Source organism: Pteropus vampyrus, unplaced genomic scaffold (assembly GCF_000151845.1).
Source record: "Pteropus vampyrus isolate Shadow unplaced genomic scaffold, Pvam_2.0 Scaffold213, whole genome shotgun sequence".
NCBI classification, from domain to species: domain Eukaryota; kingdom Metazoa; phylum Chordata; class Mammalia; order Chiroptera; family Pteropodidae; genus Pteropus; species Pteropus vampyrus.
Genome location: NW_011888994.1, coordinates 3430873 through 3446416, shown reverse-complemented (window position 1 = coordinate 3446416; position 15544 = coordinate 3430873). Strand labels below are relative to the sequence as shown.

At 46.0% G+C, this 15544-nt stretch overlaps 2 protein-coding genes across 2 annotated transcripts; one reads left to right on the top strand and one right to left on the bottom strand.

The window, feature by feature from the left end:
- Positions 1–1707: 1707 nt before the first annotated feature.
- PSMB11 (proteasome subunit beta 11) lies at positions 1708–4559 on the bottom strand. Its single transcript, XM_011372794.2, has one exon. The coding sequence runs from the start codon at positions 2889–2891 to the stop codon at positions 1992–1994; it is 900 nt and encodes a 299-aa protein (XP_011371096.1). The 5' UTR covers positions 2892–4559; the 3' UTR covers positions 1708–1991.
- A 2659-nt stretch (positions 4560–7218) lies between these two features.
- On the top strand, positions 7219–12279 carry PSMB5 (proteasome subunit beta 5). The gene is made up of 3 exons (XM_011372793.1): positions 7219–7681; positions 8416–8722; positions 11774–12279. Exons 1-3 carry the CDS (start codon positions 7484–7486, stop codon positions 12058–12060), a joined length of 792 nt encoding a protein of 263 aa, XP_011371095.1. The 5' UTR covers positions 7219–7483; the 3' UTR covers positions 12061–12279.
- The last annotated feature ends 3265 nt before the right edge of the window (positions 12280–15544 follow it).

Here is a 15544-nt window from a genome sequence, read left to right as displayed (position 1 = left end):
AAAAGAGGTGACAAGGCCTGGCATTCTCCCTGATAAGGAGCCGCTCTCCTTATCCAGCTGTTGTTCCTTCTTTTCTAGTCTGTGTTCTGTCTCTGCACACAGGAACCACACATGCATCAACTGCCACACTCATGAGCACACGCCTATCCCAGATCACTCACTCATACTGGGACACAAGACCCACACACATCTCTGCACCTGGAGATGCACTCTTTTATGCCTGAGTCCATCAAACACTTAAACTCTGGGCAAAAGATGCCCTTCCTACTGTGCTCCTCCAGGACTAGGCTGGCCCAGGGTACCTGATCTCCAGTTATCATTCTCAGAGTCCCACTCCTCTTCCCCTGAGGCTGAGGAGTAGGCAACGGGTGAGGAAGGCTTGCTGTGGAGGCCATGGGCAGATTCTGGACCCTGGTTTGAAGGCTAGTCCTCCTGTACTGGGCACCCTTCTGCAGCCTCTTTTCGCCACCACAGTTTCCTGCCCTTGGCTGCCACTGCTTTCCTTCCTGGGGCTCTCTGACCTTTCCTCCCTCCTCCTCAGTCACCCCTGAAGGCCAGAGCCTGGAGGTCTCCTCTGTCTGGCCAGCTCCTATCTGGAGGAACCCTTAGTCTGAGGTACAAAGTTGGGGCTCAGGGCTGGGCTGGAGGCTGGGAGGAGTGCCTGGAGGGAGGAAAGGTGTCTATTATCCTTGAGACTGGAAGCTGTAAGAGTGGGATGAGAGAAAGAAGTTTCAGCAGCCTCCCTTTAGGTCCCATCTCTTGTTTGACTGTGCTTTTTCCTCCGCCTGGGGAGGGAAGGATTGGGGAGGTGTCTGTCCTGGAGCTGTTAGCCTGCATCTCCAAGTCAGGGCTTACAGGCGAGGGGGCCAGGAGGGGCAGGAGGAGATGTGCTAACCTGACAAGTCTCACTGGCATAGCCCCCTCCTTCTTTCCTGTATTCTCCAGAGAGAGCTACAAGAAGGAGAGGCTAGAACGAAGGCAAAGGGAAAGAGAGGGGGAAAAAAAGAAAGGAGGAGGAGAAGTCAGGCAGTGGCAAAGATAGACCCAAAAGAAGAGTACATGGGCAGCTATGAGTGGGCTGTGGCAACGGCTCCAGGCCCTGGCAGGTAGGGCTTATGAGGCTTTGTGGGAGCCGCCTCCCTGGGCTCACTCCTCCACGCCCTGTGGTTTAGTCATTCCGGGACACCAGGCGGGCCTTAACCCAGCTATTTCCCCCACCTCCCTCCCCAGATGCCTGCAGGACTGTCCTCATGGCAGGGAGGAAAGGCAGGGAGAGGACCTGAGAGGAGAAGCTGTGCTGAAGGAGCACTTCTTTGGAGCAGAAGTTCTGGGTCCAAGCCTCACCTCTGCCACTTACCGTGTGACCTTGGGCGAGCTTTCCTCTTCTGTAGTGAGGATAATTTTTACCTCAGAGTTATCATGACAACTGCATTCCGTAAAGGAATAATCATTACAGTCATTAGCATCAAATGCGGTGGGGGTGGGGGGAGATGTTATAGCAGAGGAGTAGAGGAGATGTGAGAAGCCCATCACCATCCACTAGGTGTCTACGCTGCACTGCCCTGCCTCTCCCAGCCTGGGCCCTCTGGGCTACTATTTCCTTCTGGCTACCCCACCTCAGTTAAGACTCTGAAGCTGAGACAAGGACTAGAATGGGGGGAAGAAGAGAGACCAGCGATAGGATGGAAAAAGGCAAACAAGAGGATGACAAGCAAAAAGGGTCTAGCACCTAGCACAGTGTCAGGCAAGCAGCAGGCACATTGTGAGGATCTGCTGAAAGAAGGACTTGGCACCAAGAAGGAGGCTAGAGCAATCTATTGGGCGTCAATAGGAACATGCTGGACAGAGCCATCAATAGCTCTGGGAGGCAGAAAGAGATGGAGACTTGAAACAAATGATGCCAGCCACCCATAAGGGTTGGAGCCAGAGCCTGTGAGGCTGCTTCCTCCATCTACTCCCTGGGCTGGGCCCCCCTCAAGTCCTGAGGCTTCTCACAGAGTCTCAGTCTCTACAGGGAGCCTGGAGTCTCCTGGTACCAGCCCAAGGGAGAGTTCTCCACCTTCGCCAGCTCTGTGGAGAGTGGCAGGCCTGAGATGGGCCTGGCTGGCCTCCTCCTCCTCTTGCTTCTCCAGCTCCGAGAGCTTCTGCAGCTCAGAGTACAGCACCCAGGCATCATTGCGTGACACGTACTCCCATCCACTCTCTCGCACATGAAAAAGGTCTACAGAACCCCCAGAGTAGCCATCGCGGTGGGTGGCATGGGCCACAGCGCAGCGAGCCAGGGTGTAGGCTTCCTGGGTGGTCATGTCGTAGCGGTAGCCACGGTCTAGCACACCATAGGCATAGGGAGACCCAGAGCCCACCGAGAAGATGTCCCCCTCTAGACGGGTGCCATCGCTGTAGACATAGAAGAGGGCAGGACCGGAGCAGTCCCAGCCACACAAGGCAGTGGCCACACACAGATCCAGTCCCCGGTAGCGAGACATCATGGCTGACAAGAGTTTGGCAGCACCGGCCACACTGGGCAGCTGACCTTCTCTCAGTGCCCGCAGCCTCAGCTCCCGCTGTAGCACCCGGTACCAAGTGGCACAGTCAGCAGAGGTGCCAGAAGTGGTGCCCAAGAGGTGCTGGTGAACAGGGATGATCTTGCATGAGGCTGGACATGCCACGTAGTTGTCACAGGAAGAACGGGTGTCAGCCGCAGCAATGACTCCATGACGGAAGCGAAAGGCCAGGGTGGTGGTGCCGTGAGCCAGCCTGGGGCCATGGGTCTGCAAGAAGGTTTGAGGGTCACAGCCCCGGGGCACAGCCCAGCCACCAGCCTGAGGCAGGTGAGGTAATAGTTCCAGGGTGCCGGGGGCCTGCCACTTGCATAGATCCTGCAGAGCCATCCCTGGGGCTGAGTGAAGGTTTGAAGGAGCAAGGCAGGGATTTGCAGGCTGGGTCAGGTGAGAGAAGGACGCTAAGGAAAAGCTGATCTGCAGCCAGAACCAGCAAGGAAGGCATGTGATCTGTGGCTTCTCTTCTCCCTAACCCCAAATCAAGCTTGGGGACTGGCTTGAGAAACAGCCCCCTCCTCCTCAGAGACCACTGAGGGGAGACAGGACAAGGCCAGTGGAGTCTACAGCGCTGGGAAGACGCTGCCCCTGACACACCTAAGCGTCACCCAAAGAGTCTCTTGTCTGTCATCCTTCAAGCACCTGGAGTGGGGTAGGAGTTGGGGTAACTGCCAAGGAAAGGAGGCACAGGCAGAGGAATAGAGCTGAATTCATCTTGTTTTTCCTGTCCCTGCCCTGAAAAAGCTCCCGGCCTAGGAGGAGGAATAAGACAAGTCAGTGCTCTGAAGTAGTCAGAATAGGGTGCTGTGGCCCCATCGAGGCAGTTCTGAATATTGGGCTTTCACCTAAGAGGTATGGGGCCAGAGAACTATGACACTCAGCTCACACTTTTGCCTCATAGTCAAGATGGGGAAAGAGAAATGGACTGAGACAAGGACAAAAGAGAAAAAGCCAGTGAGCCTTGGTGGGGCTGAAGGGTGGCTGGGTACTGAGGGGCCAGGGGGAAGGGAAACTTAAACCTCTCTTTCTCCTCTGCTTTGGGGGTGAATGTAAACCTTCATCTGCATACAAACATGGCATTCCTGACAGTTTTCCGGGAGTATAACTTCTCTGATTTGTGTTATGGTTCTGAGGATATAGCTAAAAGGATCTAATGACCTTCTCTCCTGATTCCCCTTCTACCCAATAGTTCACAATGTCAAGAGACTGGTTTGTACATCCAAGGCAGGAGGAACAACTGGCTTGGACCCTATAATGATGAGTCTAAGTCTTAAACCAACCGGGGCAGTCATGGGGTGGAGTTGGTGGACTCTGACAACTGGCCCTTCAGAAAGACAAAGTAGACTGGGACAGAGTAACAACGGCTTCTAGCACCACATGGAGTATATTTTACTAAACGTTGTAGCTCAAAGGGGTGCTGTGGGAATGAGTTTATTTGAAGAAATAGACCCACACACGAAGAAAGAGCATGGCCCCTCCAGACACCGTGATGGTAGGACTGTGGCATCACAGTTACCTGCAGTCTCAGGACTAAGGGCAAGTATAAACATGTCATAAGAAGACTGGAGAAACCAGGAGGTCACGCTAAAGTCTAACCAGTCCTTCAATCTTCCTTTATGTAGGATCACTTGGAAATTTTACTAAAGAGATAAGAAAAGAATGTCTCTTCTTTGTAAAGACTAAATCTTAGACTTTTTATACATGGATGGATTGCCACTTTCTTAGGTCAGGCCATTATCAAATCATATCTGGATGGCTAGCTGAATGGCCTCCTAATTGGCCACCCTCCAGTCTCCTCATCTAATCTTACCATCCATGCTAACAAGTTTTCCTAAGGCATCACTCAAATCCTCTCTTTTCTCTACTAAGAAACCTCAAAAGGCTATGAGATCAAATCCACTCCAGGCTGGCATTTAAGGCCCACTATGGTCCAATCCTATGGTCCATCTACCACAATCTCTTTCATACTACCTCCCACTTCCCCTTCATCTATTTGAATTTTATCCTTCAAAGTCTGGCTCTGAAGTAGTCAGAATAGGGTGCTGAAAATTCTGAAAATTCTTCTCAGATATAGGCTGAGAGAGGAGAACCTGAAGGTTTGGGGAGCAATGAGATCTCATTGGTATTTATGGAAATCAAGCCAGATGTTTTTGGCAAAGCCTTCCTGGATCCCCAACCTCATCCCAATCTCTACTGACCTTCTGTCCTACCTATGAACCTATTTCCCCACCCTGACCTTATTAAGATATAATTGACATAATATTGTGTAAGTTTAAGGTGTACAATGTGATGATTCGATACATATATATAGCAAAATGTTTACCTCAATAAGGTTAGTTAATACATCCTTCATCTCACATAATTACCACTTTTATTGTTGTTGTTATGGCAGGTGAGAACATTTAAAAATCCACTCTTAGTAACTTTCAAATATACAATATACTATCATTAACTATAGACATCATACCATGCTGAGATCCCCAGAACTTACTCCTCTTATAACTAGAAGTTTGTACCCTTTGACCAACATTTCCCCATTTCCCTAACCTCTACCCCTGGCAACCACCACTTTATGCTGTTTCTATGAGTTTGGCTTTGTTAGATTCCACATATAAGTGAAATCACATAGTATTTGTCTTTCTCTGACTTAGTTCACTTAGTATAACACCCTCAAGATTCCTCCATGTTGTCAACAAATGGCAAGATTTCATTCTTTTTATGGCTGAATAATATTCCATTAGATATATATACTATTTTCTTTATCCATTCATCCATCGATGGACACTTAGTTGTTTCCATGTCTCAGCTATTGTGAATAGTGAACATTTGGGTGCCGATATCTCTATGAGATAGTTGATTTCATTTCCTTTGGATAAATACCCAGATGTGGGACTGCTGGATCATATGTTCTATTTTTAATTTTTTTAGGAACCTCCACATCATTTTCCATAGTGGCTGTGCCAATTTACATTCCCACCAACAGCAGCACTTATCATTTATACCTCTCCTTTTGAGGTCCCTCTGAGTAGGGAACTAATGTAAGATAAGCTGGGAACTGATCATGGAAGACCTTGAATGCCTCGCTTAGGAGCTGAACTTTATTATACATTTTAAAGCAGGTAAGTGATAAGATCAAGATGGTGTTATAGGAAAATCTATCTGGTGCTGTGCAGAATGAATTAGAAAGTACAGTTTTGCCCCAGAAAATCAAGAGAATATTCAGTAATTCAGGAGTGAGGAAATAAGTCAAAGGTGGTATCAGCTGCAAAGAAAAGAATGTAGGAAGCATTCTGGAAGAAGAATCAACAGGACTTGGCAATTCGCTGGATGTGGAGGAAAAGAAGGGGAGTTGTCAAAGATGAGCCAGGGCTTCAAGGCTTTGTGACTGGAAGAACATTGTTGTCACACTTTCATGTACTCATCTGGCAAACATTTACTAAGCACACAGTGGGCACGGAGATGAATAGTAGAGAAATACCTGTCTTTAAAAGGTCATAACCCAGTAGGCGATAAATGTACACTTATAACAAGGCAAAATGTGAAATTACTTTAGAAGAGGTACAAATGCTATTAGTGACACAGTAAAAGAATCACAGAGAAGTCAGGAGAACTAGTTGTACTGCAGAGGTGACTGCAAAATAATACCTGCTCGATAAACCTACTCTGCATTTTCCATGCCATCCAAGTGTGAGACACAAATAAAGATCTTCTGCTTCATTACATTCTGATGGTTGGGCTTGGAAAGGGTTACCGAATTTCAGCATTAAAAATACAACACATGCAGAATCTGCTGGGGAAGAGGAGGGGCTGAGTTGGGCATCAGAGGAAAGTGGAATTTAGATATTGATGGATGTTGCTGCTGGAATCCAACAAGGAAGGCCAGACACTGACTTCACAGGCAGCGACATATTATACCCTTGTCCACTTCCTTGCTTATTATGGTTCCCAAAGGGTTGAAAACTGAAGGTGGGTGGAGAGAGGGAGAGACGATGAAATACAGCACATTTCTGAATAAAGAGCTTGTTTTAGAAAGCTTAAGTTAGAGAACCTCTTGGTACATCTTTATGGAGCCCCAACTCTCCTCCAGGCTCTAAGATGGTAAATGACTATTGACTCAGTTATTTAGGAGATGAACTGAGAATCTAGTTTGTGGATTAACTGGCCCTTTGCTTTTCCTTTTTTATTCTTCTATCTGCTTTTTGGGCTCTTCATTACTTATTAGAATTTCTACCAGAGGGTGGAAGTAAAGAATATTTAATCTTAAAAACCGGTTACTGACCTGGATACGTGGTGATTAACACTATCAAACAACAAGAAGTGTAGCGATTTTATTTCGCTGTGCTTTTACTACAAACTACTGTGGTTTAACTTTTTTAATAGGAAAATGACCTCAGAGTAGATCATCATTGTATCCAGTAATAGAGGGTGCCCTTAAACAAAATGGCAATTTCAGTCGCGTTAATGGAGTGCTGAATCAGTAGCGATCCATGTAAACTGTTGCTTGGACACCGGGCTGGGCAAAGACGACTTGCCGCTAAAGTTTCAGAACCAATTTTCAACCAGTCACGCCCTTTTCAAAGATGGCGGGCCCCACTTCTCTTACCCAATGTGGACGTTTCCGATCGCTTCCCAGGAACTGAAGGTTAATCTAACCCAGTACTACTTCAATGACCAAAGCTAAAATGGCAGCCACATCCCTTTAGAATTTACAGGTAGGGAAGCCACTTTTTATTTTTATTTTTCCCCGATCAATTAAAACGATCTCTTATGTCTGGCTCTTCTTTTTTGGAGGCGTGGTTGCCAGGAGTTAAAATGGCTCCTCCCTGGGATAGATTTAATAGGAAGTGAAGCTGTGACCACAAGGCGTTGCCCGGCCATTCTCTACTTGGCGTTCGCGGAGGCAGTTCCTTTTGCCCATACTAGAGATGGCGCTGGCCAGCGTGTTGGAGCGGCCGCTACCGGTGAACCGACACGGGTTTTACGGACTCGGGGGTCGTGCGGATCTGTTAGACCTCGGTCCAGGTAGCCCCAGTGATGGGCTGAGCCTGGCTGCGCCCAGCTGGGGTGTCCCAGAGGAGCCAAGAATTGAAATACTTCATGGAACCACCACCCTAGCTTTCAAGGTGCGAACCCAGCCACCGAGCTGGGCTTAGTCCCGCGCGCCCGCGCCCTTCCCGGCCTCTCGGCCTCCCCGCCGGACTGGAGCCCACGGTGGTCGCGGCCACGAAGCCTAAGCTTAGGCTCGGGCCTCTCGTCCCGACCCCGGCGGTTTCGCTTTCATTGCCCCAGAAGGCCTCAGTTCTCGCTCTGGCCAGAGATAGCGGGGGGAGCGGTGGGGTTAGGGGCTAAGTGGGAGAAGGAAGCCGAGGCTGCTTGGTTTGATTCCTAGGCGACCCCAAGTTGCTTCTGTCCAGGATAGGACAGGTCGCAGAAGCAATGAACATTGGCAAAGGGAAGGCAGTTGTAACCATTCACCAAAGGTTTTGGAAACTGGGCGGCCCCTCTAGGCGAGAGTAACCAAAACGCTATGGCAAGAGAGGGAAGCTTGGTGAGAAGGACCTCTGTACTAGAAGCCAGACTGTTGAGATTCCTGGCCCAGCTTTGCAATAACTAGCTTTACGATCTCAGGCAAGTCATTTTATCTCATTAATCCTCATCTATAAAATAGAACATCGTTTATACCTGTGTCACAGGACTGATGTGAAGCTCAAGTGACAATATGCGGGCAAATATATTGTGAAGTACAAAACGACGACAGAGAAAGATGTTCTGGGTTTGCATAGATGCAAAAAGAAATATGAAGGAAGTGTTTTTGTGGTCTGATGTGGCCTGCTTGGTGTTTTCCTCTGATTTTCAGTTTCAGCATGGAGTCATTGTTGCAGCAGACTCTCGGGCCACAGCGGGTGCCTACATTGCCTCCCAGACAGTAAAGAAGGTGATAGAGATCAACCCCTACCTGCTGGGCACCATGGCTGGGGGTGCAGCGGATTGCAGCTTCTGGGAGCGGCTATTGGCTCGGCAGTGTCGAATCTATGAGCTTCGAAACAAGGAACGCATCTCTGTAGCAGCTGCATCCAAGCTGCTCGCCAACATGGTATATCAGTATAAAGGCATGGGGCTGTCCATGGGCACCATGATCTGTGGCTGGGATAAGCGAGGCCCTGGTGAGTTAAGCTTCAACCACATGATTCTTGGGCTGACACTACAGAAAGGAGGGGTTGGGTGAACAGATTAAGTGGAACAAAGGGCTTTGGGTCAGTGCTGAGGATTTGTTGGTTAATTTTTCAACCCTTCTTTCTCTTTGTTCAATTCACAGAATGCACTGTAGTGTAGGAAAGGGCATGGAGTTAGACCAGCTGTGTCATTGACTACCTGTGTGACCTTATGCAGATTGCTTATTTTCTCAGTCTGTTTCATCATCTAACACACATAAAGCATGTAGTGTCTGGCACATAATGTTTTTCCTTCTGTTGTCTCTCCCATAAAATAATAATACCTACCAAGAGTGTATTTGAGAATCAAAGTGCATATTAATAGACATAAAAACTCTAGTTAGTGCTACCCAATAGAAATACAATGTGAGCCACACGTGTGATTTTAAGTTTTGTAATGAATATATTTAAAAAGTAAAAAAAAAAAAAAAAAAGTGAAATTAATTGTATTCATTTAGTCTAAAATATTGTCATTTTGGCATATAGCATTAACTGCATTTCAGGTGCTCAGTAGCCACATGTGGCTAGTGTCTGTTGGTCCATGAAACTCCGATATATAGAAAGTAGCCACTCAAAAGTCAGTCATTTCTCTTCTTTTTTTTTTTTCTTTAGGGAGTCTTTGGCCTGGAAGGAGTCTTGATGTTCATCTTATTTCCTTGCTTGATATACTCACCCTAAGTGCTGTTCTATCATCTCTGAAAAGAAATTTTTTAGCCTAATTTCCTTTCCAGTATATATAAAAGTTCGTCAGGAAGTTCAGCCTTGTGTCTGATGTCAGTTTCTCTTCAACCAATTTTGAATGTCCTTTTAGTCAAGCCGGAATATAGCTTGTCACTTTCTTTGTAATTTTCCCCCTTGATGCTTGAAAATAGTTATTCTTTCCGTTTTTTTGTTTGTTTGTTTGTTTTTTGCTTCATTCAGTTTTTACTTCATTCATTTACCTGCTTACTAATATCTATTGAACAGCCATAGGATACCCACCACTTTTTCACTTGCTTTGGAGAATATCAGTTCACTGCTCAATAGAGGATAAATGAAGAGATTCAAAAGTAAATGTGAGAGAGGAGCTCAGTTTGTTACTTTGGAAACAGACACTTTTCTCTTTGAAAGGTGTTAAAGGACAGTTTCATACACCTTGTGTGGTCCAAAGAAGCATTTTGGAAATGCCGCTTAGAACCTTCAACTATTCGGTTTGTTCGAGGTGATGGAAACAGTGTATGAGAGTACAGAAGCTTGCTTGCCAGAAAAACTCAGGAAGCTAGAGCATAACTTAAATGGTACCTTCTCAAGAAGCCTTCCTGACAACCTGTCCTGTTCAGGATGAGTCAGCCCCTTGCCACAGAAGTCGACTGAAAAAGGATCACAGATTACTTAATTCAAGGCTTAATGAGATTAATACCATTTTTAAAAGAATCAGTAAAACGCTGAAGGAGTTTTGAGGAGGAGGGGATTACTTCTGATGGGAAGAATTGGGGAAGGCTTCATGGATAGGTGGCAGTTATCCAAGATGTGAAAATGAGAGGAAAGAGGCATAATGAACAAAGGAAGGGAAGAAAGAAGCATGAAGTTTTGCGGGGAGTAACCGGAAATCCGCAGTTTAATTGGAACTAAGGGTATATGAAGAATAGTGATCCAGAAAGGTAAACTGGAACCAGATGGTGAGCCAGCTACGCAAGGTAGTGGCAGTGGAACTGAGCAGGATTATGGTAGACATTAGAATCATCTGAACCTGAAAACTGATAAGGGCAGTGGTTCTCAACCTGGCTTGCATTAATCACCCGCAGAACTTAAAGTATAAGCCCTTTGCTTGTTCCCAACACCAGACCAATTGAAAAAAATAGATGGAGTAAGTCCTAGGCGTCTTTTTAAAAAGCTGCCTTAGATGATTCTGATGTAAAGTGAGAATTGAGAACCACTGAAATAGGAAAAAGATTAGTGAAGGCATTGGCAGAATTTGAATTATGGATTAGTGGAACACAAAATAGATGATTTTGGTAGGTAATGGAGAACCATTGATAGTATTTGAGGACAGGAAGTTTGCATCTGAATTTGGTGACAAAGGCACCCTTTTGCAGAGGTCTAGCAGGCAGCTGGAATTGATAAAAATTTTATTAAAATATGTGTTTAAATTTTCATCAATACCAGAGGTTGGCTAACTTTTCAGAAAGGGCCAAATAGTAAATATTTCATGCTTGCAGGCCATATGGTCTTTGTCTCAATTACTTAACTCCTGTTTTAGCATAAGAGCAGTCATAGACAATATATACACAAGTGGGTGTGTCTGTGTTCCAATAAAACTTTATTTACAAAAGCAGGTCACTGGCCTGGCCAACCCTTGGTCTATACCGGCGCTGTCTAATAGAAATAAAACGTGAACCATAGGTGTAATTCTAAACTATAGTAGCCACATTTAAAAAGTAGAAAAAGGAAATTAGCTTTAATAGTATATTTTATTTAACCCAGTAGATCCGAATCATTTCATCATGTGGTGCTAGCTTCATTTCAGATGCCTGGTAGTCACATGTGGCTAGTGGCTACCATACTGGACAGTGCAGGTTCTACAATATGATTTAGAACTCTAGGCTTTATTCTCTACTGTGTGATGTGGGTCTTGTGCCCCAAATAGTCTAAGCTTTGAGGGTGAGGATTATTTTAAATATTATCTCCCACAGTACCTGAACTTCTGTGCTTGAAACCTAAGTCATTTGACTTATACTTGCTTTTTGATTGTACAGAGAGGACAGACAAGGCAGTTACTACAATGTGAGGTGAGATGGGGTGGTATGTTGTAGAATTCCGGAGTCTTAACATTTAATTTCATTCTTTTAGCTGGTTTTTTTTTTTTTTTTTTTTAAGTAATTTTATAGAAGTGCTTTTTTTTCTAGTATTTCTGTTGGTCTCCTCTGGGTTCAAGAGTGTTGGAGAACTGTTGCCTTGGAGGATGAATTAGATGTCAAAAGGGGTGGTCATTTGTTTTCTTGCTAACATCATCTCTCTTTCCAGGCCTCTACTATGTGGACAGTGAAGGAAACCGGATCTCTGGGGCCACATTCTCTGTGGGTTCTGGTTCTGTGTATGCATATGGGGTCATGGATCGGGGTTACTCCTATGACCTGGAGGTGGAACAGGCCTACGATCTGGCCCGTCGAGCCATCTACCAAGCCACTTATAGAGATGCCTACTCAGGAGGTGCGGTCAACCTCTACCATGTCCGAGAAGATGGATGGATCCGAGTCTCCAGTGATAATGTTGCTGATCTACATGACAAGTACAGTGAATCTACTCCCTGAAGGAGGGTAGATGTAGCTGCTTGCATTTCTTGGGGTGACTGTTGTTGGTAATATGCATACAGCTCCCCATCCTATAGTGGAGGGGTCCCCAATTGAATTATTTTTTTTTAAGCTCTGGTGCATTGACCTCTGTGTTACCAGTTAGTTGTTAATGAGCTGCTGCAGAGGTGATGATTTGTTTTACTTTCTTGGATGTTAACATTACACTACTCAACCTGACCTCAACCTGTGTTGTGTCTTTTGTCCACACTGTCCCTCCTCCAGGCACTTTACAGTCAAATAAGCTAGGACAGTGGGAGGGAAGTGGCTATAATTACAGGAAACTGTGGTGTGAAGATATTGTCTAGTGAATACGTTAACGTCCCCACTCATGAAGCTAATAACAAAGGAGAAGGAGAGAGAGACAGGAGGAGGGAGAGACTTCCCGATTTCGTTTGCAAAGAGATGAAAAGTTGATGAGGTGGAAAGATGCACAGGGCTGTATGAGGCAGAGCTGCAGAGGAAAAAGCTCTCACCCTGTGGTGGGGGAGGGAAGGCTGATGCTACATGCAGAGCAAAAAGGTGAAGAAGGTAAATTTTGAATCAAACCAATTGGGAAGGGAAGGCTTGGACCCTGGGAAAAGGGAGGATAAAAAGGTGAGTGTGAGAGCATTAGTGACCACAAGCTTGGTGTCCCTCCAGTGTGTTTATGTTCAGCACAGAGAGGAATGATGGTGGGCTTATGTCCTCCTGGGCAGGAAGAAGCACAAAATCGTCACTGGAATGTGTGGGTGGGGAAAAGGCCCTGCTGAGAGCAGAGCGATGGCTGATTTATCACACCCAGCACTGAAGGGGTTCCCAAGCTATGGTGGCAGCAGATGGCAAGGCCTTCTGTTAAAGAGAAGACATCGACATAGGGGACTTAGAGGAGGTTGATGGGAGAAACCTTTAAAAAATGGGAGAGGAGGGCATAAACAACACTGCTTTGTATTTAGTTAGCAAGAAGGAAGAAAGTGGTTTGTGAGGGTGACAACCCAGTGTCATGTTTTGAGGCTGAGGGGTTGGGAGGGGTCGTCCATAGAAATAGGGAGTAAGGCCTCTTCTCCCCCATGTTGTGGCTACCAGCCTTTCTTGTACCCTCCCTTCCCCCTCAGCCTGTGCACTTGCCTTATTGATTGATGAGGACTGTCGGCCAGGAACTGATCGAGGTTTGTTAATTGCATTTGTCAAATGCAGGGAAATTGGGAATTAGTAAATTTGGAAGAAGGAGTTTGGAAAACAAATGACACTCAAGCCTAAGGAGATTCATTTTGCTGAATAGTGCCTCAGGAGCCCCTGGAGTCAGAGATCTGCTAGAATGGACCTGGCCCTACTCTCAGGGAAGCAGGAAGGAGCCGTCGGCCGTGGTGAGCTGTGTGAGGGGCACAGATACAGCCATCCTCTCACTTAAGACATTGGTTTGCAGATCATTTTAAAAATTAGAATTTTTTTTTTTTTTTTAAATGAACTCATGAGAAATCCCAACAACTTAAATCAAATCAGGTTAAAATGGAGTTGGAGGGTCCTGAGCTTCAACCATTGAGCTTCCCCCTCCCTGGAGCCACTTCTCAAAACACTCCTTTCCCTACCCCCGCACCTATACACACACATAATTCCTGGCACTTCTAGGAACCCCAAGGAACACAACCTGAAAATAACTGCTCTGAGAAAGAACCTTGAGGGTGGAAAGAGTACTGAAGATCAGAATTCTTTTACGTGACCCCAGAGAGCATAAGACTCCCTAGGCTCTTAGGCCATGAAAGAAAATTCAGTCTGGCAGGAAGAGATGGTCTTGAAGCAAAGCCACCCTTTCTCTGTTTCTGTCTCATGCCTGGCTTTGGCAGTGGTGTGGCTGTTTAATGTAAACACCTATTCTACACTGGTCGAGTCTTTAAGTTCAGGCAAGGAAATTCATAACCAACAGTCCCATGTTCTGTTCTGGCATATCCCTGTTTCCCCTCCCGGATCTTGGATGAAAGCAGGACTCAGAATAGAAGAGATCAGTTTGTGGTAGGTTTTCTGGAAAAGTAGAGCGGAGGTAGAGGAAAACTGCAGGTCTCTAGGCCAGTGCTATCCCCTGTGTACAGTGTGGTTTCTTGCTGCTGGGGACTGATGGGGAGTTGGCTTTGCAGTTGTATGTCTCTGCTTATATGGGATGATGGATGCTGCACAGCGTTGGAGAGATGCTGTTGAGTGGAGTGTACCAGTTCAGGGACTCCCATCAGATTCATTTCCCAGTGCAGTCCTCTTGACAAAGGATGATGGAAAAGAAATTGCCTTAAATAGCTGGAAGATTAATTTCTCTCAGCAGTTCCCAAGCGTCCAAGGTACAGGGCTCTTTAAGTGATGTCTGACAATTTCTTCTTCCACAGATAGCTCAGTAACACCAAAATCTGACTCCTCAGGGTAGGTGATGGGACTAATCTGATTAAATAAGGAGCAAACACTCCTAGAGGCCCCGGGCTTTCTCTTGCTAGCAGGGAAGGCTGTGGGGTTGAAGGCAGATGTACCCTCTAGCATCTCCACATCAGGCAAGGGAGGGCTTTGGGGAGTGGCATTGTACTTTGGAGTGAGTAGAATGTTCATGAGGGAAGGTAAAAAGATCGACAAGGATGGGGAAAGGAAGGGCACAGTGAAAGCAAATCAGGGACTGAAGCATAATAGTTACTGAGTGTTCCCTCTTTAGGCAAAACCAGAAGGTCAACGTCTCTTGATATCCTCCTCAGCTAGCAAATGAGAAAACTGTCAAAGCTATTTGGGGAGTGGAAGGTTACATCCTTTGAGGGGAAAGAAAACAACTGATTTATTCTGGTCTATGGATTCTATGTGGTCTGTCTGTTAGGAGAGAGAAACGAGGTAGAGTGAAATGGGAGTAAGGTTTAAAAAAAAGCGGAGGGAAACTCTTGAGGGAGCATGTCTCTTGTCTCAGAACTAAGGAGAGTGATTGGGTTAATGGAGAATTTACATGAGCATATCTCATTTGGTGAGTACAGTTAAGATTTTTTATTTTCTGTTATTTTTGTTTGTTCTAGTAGATGAGCCCCTCCTGTCAGCCTATAGCAGCGGATTAAGTACTTTGAAACCTACCAGCAGTAGTGACCTCAAGACATGATTAAGTGCTTTATGATTTAAAATATACGTATATTGCAACCAAGCATCTCTACTGTTTTTTGTTTCTTGTTTTTAAATTCTAGTTTCCCTTCAGGAAGCCAGAATCATATTGGGAAAGCTTTAATTATAGTGGGCAAGAGGAGAGAGCAAACACAGCAATCAGAACTGCCCTCATCAGCAGCTGCTGCCACCTCCTGCCTGACCCAGACCACCCCCTCCATTCCCCCCCTCCCACTCATGTCAGCTGACTGTCCACATGCCTGCAGTGCTCCCCAGGCTTGGCCTCAGAGCCAACTTCTTGCTTCCAGGGGCTATGCCCCACTGAAGCATTTCAATAAAAAACATTTCTAAAATG

Bases quoted from the DNA above. Each gene is read 5' to 3' on its own strand.
- PSMB11 (XM_011372794.2), bottom strand. From the start codon at position 2,891: ATGGCTCTGCAGGATCTATGCAAGTGGCAGGCCCCCGGCACCCTGGAA.
- PSMB5 (XM_011372793.1), top strand. From the start codon at position 7,484: ATGGCGCTGGCCAGCGTGTTGGAGCGGCCGCTACCGGTGAACCGACAC. The intron at 7,682-8,415 runs GTGCGAACCCAG...TCTGATTTTCAG, and splicing joins CCACCACCCTAGCTTTCAAG to TTTCAGCATGGAGTCATTGT. The intron at 8,723-11,773 runs GTGAGTTAAGCT...CTCTCTTTCCAG, and splicing joins CTGGGATAAGCGAGGCCCTG to GCCTCTACTATGTGGACAGT.